The 13,636-nt window shown below is 44.1% G+C and overlaps 1 protein-coding gene across 1 annotated transcript in view; it reads right to left on the bottom strand.

The window, feature by feature from the left end:
- Window positions 1-13,636, bottom strand: part of BLM (BLM RecQ like helicase) — a 54,204-nt gene that overhangs the window by 20,024 nt on the left and 20,544 nt on the right. The window contains exons 11-14 of the mRNA XM_028502191.2: window positions 12,509-12,607; window positions 12,156-12,304; window positions 3,867-3,973; window positions 2,380-2,540 (exon numbers count right to left, since the gene is read on the bottom strand). Coding sequence (XP_028357992.1) covers window positions 2,380-2,540; window positions 3,867-3,973; window positions 12,156-12,304; window positions 12,509-12,607 — 516 coding nt within the window. The remainder of the gene's footprint in view (window positions 1-2,379; window positions 2,541-3,866; window positions 3,974-12,155; window positions 12,305-12,508; window positions 12,608-13,636) is intronic.

The raw sequence follows: 13,636 nt of genomic DNA, 5'->3' as shown, positions 1-13,636 counted from the left end.
CAGCTCCTTTTGTTCGCCAGCAAATGTCAAAGTCAAAACGGGAAATTTTTTTTTGGAAATCACGTGAGAAAAAGTCTGAGAGTTGCTTACACTAGAAAAATAGGCTGGAGACCCTTGATCTTGGGCTCCGAAAATTACTTAATGGGAGCACAGTGACAGCTAAACTTCAGGAACTTGATACATCAGTTTTTAATAAAAAGTCATTTTTAAGACTATACATTTCAGTTGCAAATTTAGGATCTATTTAACCCAGACAAAAGCATTATACCTGCAGGCAAAACTACATTATACAAATAAAGCTGCAAAAGTTTTTTTTAAGCACTTAAAAAAATACATCACTACTGCAATAACGGTATTTCAAGAGCCACTGAACTATCCGGCAGCCGGACCGGGGCAACGGACATGACTTCAGGAACTGTGAGACCCAGAGAAAGGAACCGCAAGCTCCGGAGCACGTGGACGGCAGACGGGTGCCTCCATCAACGCTGGGACTGGCAGCAGCCATCCCTCCACGTTTATGGGGAATCTCCTTGGAAAGAGGAAGTGTGCTGTAGCCTCTAGTGGGGGGGGGGGGCTGTGGAGCAAGACGTCCCCGCCCACAGGCTGCAGGGAGCGGCCCACAGGGTTCCAAGAAGCCCGGGGTGATACGGGCACTGGACTCAGGACTCCAGGCCACCAGTGACGCCAACTCTTCCTGAAAGCCCTGTTTCATTCTTTGCCTTTTTAAAAATACTTTGTTTATTTTTAGAAAGGGGAGGAGGAGGAGAAAAAGAGGGAGAGAAACATCAAGTGGCTGCCTCTCGAGCCCCCCTACCGGGGGCCCGACCTTGCCCACCACCCAGTCATGTGCTCTGTCTGGGAATCGAACAGGCCACCCTTTGGTTCGCAGACCCACGCTCAAACCACTGAACCACACCAGCCAGGGCTGAACGCCCCCTATTTCTTCTAACTGGAAAACTGGCTTTGTCCAGTTGTTACTTCCGTCTTTATTTCTGTGTTGCTTTTAAAACTTCAGAGGACAATCATTTCTTTGTGAAGAAAAACAAGCAAGTTTTATTCTAGCTCACAAATCTAACAAGATCAAGGCTGTCTAGTTGAGGATATTGTTGTACCTTGACTATAAGGATTAGCTGGTCTGAGAACAAAAGCAATTATTGTCCGTCCATTAAAAATTTTTTAACCAATTTTTAAAAACTGTATTTTTTATCAAAGTGCTCTTTATGTATATGTGTGTGTATATATATGTATATATATATATATGCGCATCTATACTGCAGAATATTCATACTATATTTAGATTTAGAAGTTGAAAAAATCAGCTTCTTTTTTTCTTGTCTATGTTTCTATTCCATCCTCTTTTTTTATGGTTGAGATTACACTTTTGAACTCTATTCTTCACTACCTTTACCCGTCATTAACATCTGAACATGTTCATATCTTAAAAAAAAGTCTTCGTAAACCGTTTTCAATGGCAGGAAGGCAGCACCACGATGTCCCCAGCTGTTCTCTCAGGACACTTCGGCTGTTTAGCAGCACAGAGCTCGGAGGGTATTGACTCTTCAAGATAACTCTGCTGTCACTTCCACGCCCACACTGCAGGGCCAAGGCTCCTGGCGGGGTCCGCCATACCATCTTCCAGAAGGGCTCCTTGTGGGAATCTGCCTCTTACGGCACCGTCCCCAACAGTTACTAAGAGCTTGCTAATACAAGAAGTGAAAATAGTTTGTTTCATATTTTAATTTTTTCGATTATTAGCAAAGTTGCACTTTAAAATAAAACATTTGAATTTAGTTGTTTGTAGTTTTTTCTATCCAACAGTCTCTTGAGGGCCCATAGGGTAATTTATTAAGACCCCTGTTTTTCTTTTGAGATTTTTACAAGCTCTTCATTGTGTGTATTTTAAAAAAGATTTTATTTATTTATTTTTAGAGAGAAGGAAAGGGAAGGAGAAAGAGAGAGAGAAACATCAATGTGTGGTTGCCTCTCATATGCCCCTACCTCAGCCGGGGACCTGGCCTGCAACCCAGACACGTGCCCTGACCGGGGAATCAAACCCACGACCTTTCTGTTCGTAGGTCAGCACTCAAGCCACTGAGCCACACTGGTCAGGGCACTGGCTTATAAACTGTGAAAGGGTGAATTTTATGGTCTGTGAATTATATCTCCATTAAAGATTTTTTTCTTATTTAAGGGAGAAAAGGCAATTTTAGAAGTCTTAAAAAAACCATGTTTTTCCATTCCAGTCTTATTTTGATGTTCACTACTTCCGGTGAAAATGACTTTCACTCTGCACATGCAAGTTTGCTCATATCCTATGGAAGTTATTTGACGTGTGTGTGTGTGTGTGTGTGTGTGCGTGCACGCCCTGAACTCGGTCACCTGGCAGCCGTCCTGGTTGATCCACTTGTGCTGCACTTCGTCCCGGGCGCCGTCGCTGAGCCCGGCGTGATAGGCGAGCGCGGCGAGGCCGTGCTTCTGCAGGGTGTCAGCCATCGTGTCGCATTCCCGCCTGGAGAGGCAGTAAATTATCCCCGAGTCATCTGTCAAGAAGTGAGGACTTGTAACACAAATAGCAACACAATTCACTTCATGTTCTTTGAAATCTATGAAACATGAGTAGACCTGTGCACTTTTCTTATAGCCGAGGAAGATCACACGGGCAAAAAGATGCACGCAAGGAACTGACGAGCACTGAAAACAGCGAGGTGTGACCTTGAACTCTGTCCCTGCACCTCCCTCAGACAACCCAGACAAGCCCTGGGCTTCTTGTCACGTTGGCTGTAGAAGGGGAGGGCACTCTCACACCACCTCTGTAGAAAGCACATGGCAATGCCCCTGCCTTCTGACTCAGTTTCCTTCTAGAAAACTAATCTGGAAAATAAAGTAGTACAAGGACTTACGCAAAAAGTTGTATTTGAATTTTTAGAATTAGAAAAATTTTAATGACCAACATTAGGGGACTAAATAAGACAGGAAATTATGAAATAAAATATAGTATAATTATCAAGTATTTTCTATATGTTTAAAAAGACATGGGGAAATGCTCAAGAGATACAACAGGTTAAGTGAGGGTAGAAACACAGTATATGTACATAGTATGCTAATGAAGAGGAAAACTCGCACAGAAATTACTGGAAGAAAATAAACCAAAACGGTAGCAATGACTTGCCTTGAGGTGAGCTTTGTCTTTGGCTGCTTTCTAAATGTTCTTCAGCGAGCATGTATTGTATTTATTGTTTTATGTTGTTTTTAAAGTCAGAAAATAAAAGGTATTGAGAAAAAGGCACCTCTCTGTGGCCGAGCCGGAGGCAGAGACGTGCACACCTGCTGAGCTACTCGTACGAGCTGCCAGGAGAGGGAAACTACTGGCTTCTCACGGTCTGTCTCCGCACCGTTTGATTCGTGCAAACCAATTTGTACACTGAGTTCTAAAAAAATGAAATAAATATGCGTAACAGGAAAACTCCCCGTTGAAAAGTGGGTTACGTGGAAAACCACCATGAATTTCAGAATCTCGTTTTGGCTAACACAGCTCGAAGGCAGACACGCACCTGGGAGAGCGCGCCGGAACGGGGCCCCGTCTAAGGCACGCAGCGGCAGCAGCCGGAGGAGAAGCGCCGAAGCCACGGGCTGCGTTACAGGGCTGTGGCAGGGGGTACTTAGTATTTTCGTGTTACGGCTTATTGTTATCAAACCAAATGAGATTTTACAATACCCAGAACTGAGAGCTGCGATATTCTGCTCTATAAATAGCAAGTCGGTGCTATCATAACGAGAAACGTTTAATGTGCAATTTAATATATTCTATTGTGGTACTAGAAAGACATTTATCTTCTAGACATGATTCATCACATGGCAGTACTCACGTGGGTGATGCTTTCGGATCCACTCTAAGCAGTCGTATGCCACCTTTTTAGGCTTTTTTGGTAACACATAGTATTTCAGATTATGTCTGTTAAAGCTCATGGTAAACCTAAAAGAAGTCCCAAAGGTAAGATTTTATTATGAGAAAATACAATTTTAGCCACCCTCAAAAATTAAATGCTGATGTTCCACAGTGCACACCTAATTATCTGGCTGTGTGAAACTGAATACTGTCGCCCGAGCTCACGTGACGGAACACCGACCCCTCCGTTCCCTCCCTCCAGGGCCAGTTTCTCAGGAGACACTTCTGCTCCCAGCCGACTAACCACAGACCCCATTTGTTCTCGGCGCCACCGTTGTACCTTTCCCCATTACCATTCTACCAAAACTGTTTTCTCAAAGCTTTTAAAACTAAAGAAAGGCGACAGAACTGTGACTGGATCCTTGGCCCTGGAGGGCCCCTGCACTGCTCCAGGCCCCACCATCTATCTCTGGCAGAAAGAACAAGTTGGACTCAGAGCCCTGAGACCTCCCGGTGTTACAAGGTGTAGAGATCAGAGGGAGGAAGCGTGGGGACTACAAACCGCTGGCTTTTTGTCTTTGTATCTAAATCCAGATTAGCCCAGCTTTTGTAGGATAAATGTGTTTGGTGTTAGGACTAACCAATGCCTTGCCTGTGGAGGCCGTAGTAACACCGCCCCCCCCACCCCGCCCCTTGGTCTTTTTTCAGACCTCACCCTCTGACTTCCCCGTCAGGCCATGGCTGGCTATCCGTACTGAAAACCTATTAGCTTTCACAGTTTCATATTCCCTTTATCTCTGATTTCTTGAACTCCTCTTCCCCTGTCTTTAAATAGTACCGACATACCATTCCCAGGAGTCCCAACTTATGCCCCCAGCTTAGTCCTTAAACCACAGCCCAACTCCCTTTTACAGAAGCTCACAATCGGGTGTGGGTGCCCCTAGGGGGTCACAAGGGCTTTCTGAAAGCACAGGAGCAAAGGCAGTCTCGAAGGGATCAATTTCCAGACCCTCCATTTTACACATACTCTCCGCTACAAGCCTGATCTACAAATGCTCTTCTAGTCAAGACATCCTGTTGGTTGCTGCTGTCCCGTTTTTCCCTTTTACAACTGTCCCCCCACTTTCTAAAAACAAACCCTACTTTTGACCCGTTCTGAACTTTACTACTGTGCACTGTGCCGGGTGTAAAAACCTCCAGGACACCAAACCAAAAAAAATTGCAGTGTGGGTGTGGGTGTGGACGTGGGTGGAGGTGAAACTTTCTTTAATCGAAGAACCAGAAACACCCTTGATGGGCCTTCATGTTTTTCAGTGTTTCACGTATTTCCGTCGAGGGTAGGGTACAACAGCAGGAAGGAAGGATTTCGGGCTTTACTGGGAGGTGCTGGTTTCAGATGTACTGAGCAGGGTGCTGGGAGAGAAGGTGATTTTCACTGGATGACGCGCCTTCCTTCACCCCAGCTACTGGCACAGAACGCCCTGCTCTGAGCCTTTTGAGATGACAGCCTAACAATGCTTTAAAACCAGCCCTCCTCTGATATCACTTATACAGAACACTCGGAAGCTTCTTTTAGTCCTTGGGATGGCCGAAGAAGGTGTAGCAGATTGTGGCCCAAAAGGCAGCAGATAAAAGACTGATAAATCCCGGGACTGTTTTGATGGTTCTCAGGTCATCGCTTACATGGAAGAAAAGGGGCCACATGCCAACCTGACAACTCAGGGGAGGCCTGCGTGGCGGCCGTTCAAACTCAGAGACCTGAAATGACCACAAAGTCGGTCTGAAATGAAAACTTATTAACTAAAAGCAGTTCATGGCAGGTCGTCAAGTCCTGGGCTGGTATCTTTCCCTAACAAAGGTCGATCTTTACCTTAACTGAGCCTGTCTGTTGTCTGTTTGCATCCAAGATAACATGCCTTCGGGAAGTCAAGATAATTTCCTTTTTTCCAGACCCCTCTGAGCACAATCTCCCTCCAGAGCAGAGATCACTGGAGCCCCTCATGGTCGTCTTACCACCTCCATGTGCTATAAACCTTCATTGTTACCTACGGTGTCCCTGCCAGTGTAAAAGAAGTATGTGTCTCTCCATTTTACTTTTTATCCAACCCCAGAGACTTCCCCACTTTGCCTTTCTCCTGCCTCCCTCACCAAGTTTCCAATGGATTTCTTGTAATCCCCTGTGCCTCCTCCTTTGACTGTAACGTATAAAATAAGGTCTTCAAGTACCCCTGTCCCAAGCATTTCTCAATCTGTTGAGATTTTGCCTCCCAGCAATTGTCACATCAGTTTGACTCAAATACACTCACAACAATTCTCTATACGTTTGAATGTTTCTTACATTGAAACTTACAACCCCTGCCACAGCAAGGGGAATGGACTGCAGTCCTGATACAATTATGGCATAAAAAGAATTGTTCAAAACTTATTTGAGTTCATTTGGACTTGAGCTGGGATTGGTGTGAGTCTCCCTACCAACAGGAAAGCTGAAATGGCTCTACACAAGAATGGCCTTATTGCCCCTTCCTATATTTTACACCACACTTTAATTTCAGAACAATGCTTCACACATTAAAAAATAAAAATTAGCCCTGGCTGGTGTGGCTCAGTGGATTGAGCACTGGCCTGCAAACCAAAGGGTTGCTGGTTCTGTTCCCAGTCAGGGCACATGCCTGGGTTGCAGGCCAGGTCCCCAGTGAGGGGCGCTCGACAGGCAAGCGCACATTGATGTTTCTCCCTCTCTCTCTCTCTCCTCCCCCTCTCTAAAAGTAAATAAAATCTTAAAAAAAAAAATTAAAGCAGTCTCGGCAAAAAAGACAAGACAACAGCAATGCTGGCGGGAACACAAAACGGCGCGGCTACTTTGGAAAACAGTCGGCAGTTCCGCAGAAGGTCAAAAACAGAGTCACCACACACCCCACCAACCCCACCGCCGGGTCTGGATCCCCGAGAAATGACAACACAGGTCCAGACAAAGACTGGTACATGAATGTTCACAGCAGCGTTACCCATAATAGCCAAAAGAGGTCAACAACCCCAATATTCACCAATGAACAAATAAAACGTGCCACACCCATGCAATAGCATTATTGAATACTATTCAGCACTAAACGTTGAAAACATTATGCTAAGTACAAGAAGCCAGTCACAAAAGACAACCTGTTTGATGATTCTATTTATAAAAGGTGTCGCACAACAGGCAAATCTAAAGACAGAAGGCAGATCAGTGGTTGCCTGTGTCTCACAGCGAGTGTGAGAGAGCGAAGAGGGGGACTGACTACCAATGGATATGGGTAGGTTTTTTTAAAAAAATATTTTACTTATTTATTTTTAGAGAGAGGGAAGGGAGAGAGAAAGAGGGGCAGAAATATCAATGTGTGGTTGTCTCTCACATAGCCCCCTACTGGGGACCTGGCCCGCAACCCAGGCATGTGTCCTGACTGGGAACCAAACCAGTGACCTTTTGGTTCGCAGCCCGCACTCAATCCACTGAGCTACACCAGCCACGGCTTGGCTGTGGGTGTTTCAGCAGGACAAGGAAAACGCTCTAAAACGGACTGTGGTGACAGCTACCCAGCTGACCGCACTACAAACCACTGCATGGTACGTTTCAAGTAGGTGAATTGTATGGTATGTGAATTGTATCTCAAAAAAACTGGTACGTTAAAACATCTGACATAAAAATCTGAACGTTTTTTGATTTGTGACATAATTGAGGAAAACTTTGAAATGTTTACTACTTTAGTCAGGCAAATGACTTTGACTAAAAATAATAAAATGACATGATATTAGGACATCAAGTTGTGGATCTCAGATCCAATTAAAACCAAAACAAGCATCTCTACAGCAAATGGCCTGCTAAAACTGCGGCAGATGGGCCACTGACTAAAAGCAGCATTCCCACAATTTGTTAAAATGAAAACGAGAAGCCTCTCGGAGTTTATTACATAGAACAAATCTCACTTGGCCTGCTGGAAAGTGGTATGTTTAGAATTACCACGCAGTCTAGTTAGACAGCTGCCATCAACTGATAAATGGATACCTAAAATGCGAACGTCCCTACATTGGGGGATGGTCGCACAACTCAGTGAAAATAAAAAAGTAAAAATAAAAGTTAAAAAACCCACCCACTAAACTGTAACCTTTACATGGGTGAATTTTATGGTGTCAATTACATCATAAGATTTTGTTTTTGAAGAGAAGCATTGGACTCCACTGTATTTCATTAAGGGAATATGGATGCCACCATCAGAAATCGAGAATATCACCAGGTCCAGGGTGTCAAACTCACGTCATTTCAAGTGACATGAAAGGAAATGGAATCAATCTGTGCCCAGCTCTTGCTGCTTTCGGAACTGAAACAGTTGCCATGAGGATATGTGCTAGTTTATGTGAATTGAAAAACTGTCAGGATTTTCTTTTTTGTGTGTAAGAAAATAAGTCTGACTTGGCTGATTGGGGTGGCAACAAAAACTGGACCCCCAATCAGGTAATACAGCGGCCATGTCCCATTATCTGAAAGTGCTAACCAACAGCCACAAAGCTTTGGCCAAACTGTAATTTAAAGGTGTATCACGATAAAAATCCTGTCAAAAATACATCAGGAGAGGTGTACTGAAACTTAAAGTGTGCTGATTCCCCGACTCTTCTGAATATATTGGATACAAGGTTCCTTTCTGTGGAGAGTGACAAGAATACTTAATGGTCACTGGTTAAGTCTCGGTGGTGCACTTTGAAAGGGGATATTTCCCAGAAAAAGTGAGTAACTAATGATCTGACTTATTTTACCAGTCAGATGGTTTATAATTCTTTGCTTTCAACAAAATTTGGAGGACCTCATTGAGTTTTCAGCTGAAATATCATTAAAATTTCCAGGACAGCTCATTATGTAATTTTGGCATATACGTCAGAAGGAATTCAAGTAATTGAGTGTTATTACTACAATAAAATGCTTTCCATTCCCATCTCCATGTTTATGTGAGCGATGTTTCTCAAAGCTTACATCTATAAAAGAAATCTGAGCTGACTGAATTCATTTATAGATATATAACCTAATTGAAGAAAAAAAAGTCCTATTTCCATTAAGTTACACATTTCCACTCAAAATTTATGCTTAAGAATTGTTTTAAAAATACACTTGAATTGTGTTCGCGGCCACTGCCACGCCCTCACCCTCAGACTAGTGCAGCCTCTAGTTTGCTGAGCTACCGCGGAAGGAGACGGGCTGGGGGGTGGGAAGGGGGTGAGGAGACAGGCCTCTATACCAGGCTCCTGCAGAGCGGAGGGCCTGCAAACCAACCGGTGGCACAGCACCATTGAAGCAACTGGCCACCAAAGCCACATTCGAGGGGGCGCCCTCTGTTGGAAGGGCGAGGAAACCTTATCGTTACAGGCCTGACATTGTGGCCCTTCGTGCAGGTCCACTGAACTTGTGATTTGCAAACTTCCCTTCCAGTGTCTGGTGCAAGACATTGCTCAAGACTTCAACACGCATCTGTGATTCCAGAGCGCCGCTACTGGCACTTTGCGGGAGGCCAGCGAGGCCTCAGCAGGCTGGCGTTTTTGAAGACACCAACTTATCCATGCCAAATATCTAACAATTACGCCAAAAGACATCCAGCTAGCACACCGTGTGCGTGGAGAACATGCTTAAGAGTCCACTATGATAAGAAGCATTTCATTCAAAAAAAGAATTTCTCTTCTTTCTGTTACTGGTAGTTCTGAACATTAGATTTTTTTTCATGGGGTCAAAAGGCACCTAAGCATATGACTGCAAATGGAAAACGGGGCACAGACGTCAGGTATTAACGGTTTTTCCATTTTCATCTGTGGCTTTTTTAGTGTAAATGCAGGAACATAGAGCATTAATGCAAATCAAAATGTTTCCGTGAACAAGTTTCAGCAGCTCAACTTCGTAACAACTATAAATAAACCTGTTAAATTTCTGCGGACAATGCAAGTATTCAGATTTTTAAAAAACGAGTTAATTTCTTATTGATGGCAACTAAATGTTTATAGCGTTTTCATTATACAGATTTCATCCACTCAGTTTACTTTTCTGAGTTGTCCTACGTGCAAGTACATGTTTTTAATGTTGTCTTTTGTTTTCTTAAGATTTTATTTGTTTTTAGAGAGAGGGGGAGGGAGGGAGGACGGAAACACTGATGTGTGAGAGATGGACTGACCGGTTGCCTCTTGCACACCCCCAACTGGGGACCTGGCCTGCAACTCAGGCATGTGCCCTGACCCGGAACTGAACCGGCGACCTTTCTGCTTGCAGGCCAGCATGCAATCGACTGAGCCACACCAGCCAGGGCTTATTATTGTTACGTTAACTGTCCATATGTCTGTCTCCTTTTCCCAGTTCCTATTTTAAAATGCTAAGGAAAAGGAATAAAATCTATTTTATTATCCACCTTGTATTTCCCAAAACGAAGAATAATATCTCAGACCAGCATCAGGAGAGGAGCAGGGGCCCACGGCTCCCACCCTGCGGACACCTGGCTTCTCCAGGCCCACGGCACACCCGCACCGGGCAAACTCAGTCCAAACCAGGGGCTTGTCGGTAGGAGAGAGGATCAAGAAAAAAATGTACCAGAAAAGTGTTCGTTAAAACTTTTCACTTCCACTAAGGGATTTAAACCTTCCCAAATATAGAAGTGCCAAATATATTAAAGACTTGCCCAAATTTCCACATTTTACCCACATTTACCAAAATTCCTCCATATGTTTCATTTATTCATTCTTACCTCGTGCCAAGTATGCACAGGGCGCCACATGCTGCACTCAGGAAGCGGGTAATCTATTGCTTGAGCAAGCAGATCCCTTCCCCACACCGCTAGGGGAAGATATGAGAGGTGTCTGCCGCCAAACACACATGTGCAACATCTACTCAACCAGAAATGACAAATTCTGTACTTACAAAGCGTAATCCAAAAGGACTGAACTTACTGAATAAGTTCAAGTGAGTTGAACTTATATAATTTTCTTTTAACTACGGGCATTTGGCAAATTAACCTTACTAATCTAAAAGAACAGAAGAGTGCTTCTGGCATAAGTTGATGAAAAAAACACTAAAAACATTGCCTATTAAAAAAAGAAAAGCTTTCATAGACTGAGGTAGTATTTGCAGAAGCAAATTTCTAGCATGCAGGTCATTCACTAACACCTGAAACATGACACCTTTAATAGATGTGATGTTTATCAATTATGGAACCAAAGTATACCCCCCCATTTTATACAAACACCCCTCTGCAAGGGAGATGAAAACATGCCATGCTAGGTTTTGTGATCACACACACGCACTGCTTAGTAATCACCAACCAAGAACGCCACTTTCATCTGCAGAGGCCTCTCTGCAGCCACCCTTCTCTGGGACCCCCGCGTCCTCCGGGCAGCCCTTCCAGTTCCGACGGCCCGCTGAGAGAGGCTGTTACCGTTTCCACTGATTATAGTGTTCACAGAGCCAGCGCAGTCTCTTTATTTCCAGATGGACAAAAAGGTGAGCTTGTAAAAACCACCCCAATATTTTAATCATTATTCCTTCAGGCATCCCTCAAACTCAAAGCACCATTAACAGATTGGAAGGAAAAAAATAGTTTAACCTTTGTACACAACAGCTATTATGTGCTGAGTGAACGCACCTATCAGAGAGTGCGCCCGTGTCACGAGCGCGTGCAGAGGTACAAAATGGCCCAGCGCAGCCTATATACGTGGGCTATGTTTCTGCTGTGGTTTTTATTATTGAACAATTACGGATTTGGTGCCAACAAGAAGCCCTTTGCTGTTGAGATGGAAACGGAGTAAAAAAGCTGTTATACATAGTTTCTGGGCTGTTTTCAACATTCTGGAAGTCACTGGGACCTCAAGGAGAAAGGACAGAGTGGGACCACGGGTTCACGTCACGGTATACACTCTAAGATGGGCGGGAGTCAAAGTCAGACAAATAAAAGCTAACGTATTACTGGGGTGACCCCAGGTCTAACAGGGACAGCGTGCACTTCACCCCTACTTACAAATAGGTACCGGGAGAAAGTTCTCATTTGAGTAGGGAAGAAAAGCCCCGGGCCCTGGTTTCCAAATTTTGCTGCATATTGGAATCACTAGGAGGTTTTTAAAAACATGTTGACTCCCAGCCCCAACATGCTGACTTAAGTGGCCCCAGGCACAACCTGGGCACTGGGGCGTGTAAAGCTCCGTAGGAGGTTATAACGTACAGCCTTCTGAGACCCACTGCCCCGGGGCTTTAAATTCGTGCCTTTCCACCACTTACACTTGAGGTCTGAGGATCTTCAGCTGAGTGAGGATGTCCTTCTGCACCCTGGGGTTGGCTGTGGCGGTGAGAGCCATCACCGGAACAGAGGGGAACTTCTGGCGCAGCATATTCATCCTTTTGTAATCCTGACGGAAATCATGTCCCCACTGGGTGGGAAAAACACACCGCTTTTCAGACCGTTAGAATCTCCCCTCTACACAAAGCACACGGCTCGCTGCGCCCCGAACCACCTGTTCTGCAGTGAAACAGCGCAGTAATCCATCCAATGTTTTCCCCCTTCTATTCTGAAGATATACAGAGCTGACGGTATATATTTATCGATATTTCAAGACATAAAAAACAGCGTTTACCTGGCTGACACAGTGTGCTTCGTCAATAACAAACCGTGCCAAGAGCTTCCTGTCGTACAGATTCTCCAGAGTAGAAATTAGTCTGTTGCTCGCACAGACCTAGATCAGAAATGGATTAAACATTTAAACACCACATCATCTCAAGGATTCTGTCATCTTTAAGTTCCACTACCACTTAAGCTGCATTAAACCTTCAGAGGAAATTAGTTCTTATTTTAACCTATGATGAGAATTAGCAGAAGTAACAGAAAATAGCAGAGACATTTTCAAATGGGTTAGCAAATAGTTACGTATCAGGTCAGTGGTTCTAAAGTTTTTTTCTGGATCATGATACACCTGAGGGCCATGTTTACACTGGGGACAGTGTTACAGACATTTTACTTGCATGCACATACTTTGGGGGGTACACACACACATATATATTTACATGTGTATATTACATACACATATATGTGTGTATGTACATATATTCATATGTATGTATATATTTTGCAGCTCTGTCCATGGCAGGGCCTAGACACAGTGACACCCTAGGATCAATGACCACATCTGGCACCCACATCTTGAAAGACGTGTCAAAAGGACACAGAGGCCAGTTTGACGGTGGTCTTCCACTGGCCAAATCTGAGACAATTAGAACATTAAGTTACATGACAGAAATCGACCAGAGCCCACCATGTAAATTAAAAATCCACAATTTCATAGTAATACAAATAAATATGCAGGTAAAAGGAAAAGCTCTTCGTTATAGTAAAATACAAACTAAAGTAGAAAGGTCTTCTGGCACCCACCGTAATAGCAACTGATGGGTGATGCAACTGTTAGGTAAAGTCTGATGAGTAACAGGGTATTTACTCTCAGACAACAAAACACCTATTACAAAGGGAAAAAATCACCAAAAAAATACACTATTAAAAAAAGAGAAAAAAGCGACTTTACAGCGGGGAAATCGGCAGACGCCCCTCACAGGACGAGTGGACATCAGCGCCTCCTGACGGGGCTGCACCGAGAACGCGCCGCCACTTCCGACACTCCTGCTGAGCTGAGTAACTTGAATCGCGAGGACACGTAAGATAAACTCAAACTGAGGGACAGTCCTCAAAATAACTGGCTTTGTCCCTTCAAAAC

The sequence above is a fragment of the Phyllostomus discolor genome, chromosome 12 (genome assembly GCF_004126475.2).
Source record: "Phyllostomus discolor isolate MPI-MPIP mPhyDis1 chromosome 12, mPhyDis1.pri.v3, whole genome shotgun sequence".
Classification (NCBI taxonomy): Eukaryota; Metazoa; Chordata; class Mammalia; order Chiroptera; family Phyllostomidae; genus Phyllostomus; species Phyllostomus discolor.
The sequence above is the reverse complement of the archived record's forward strand: the minus strand, read 5'-3'. Positions and strand labels throughout refer to the sequence as shown.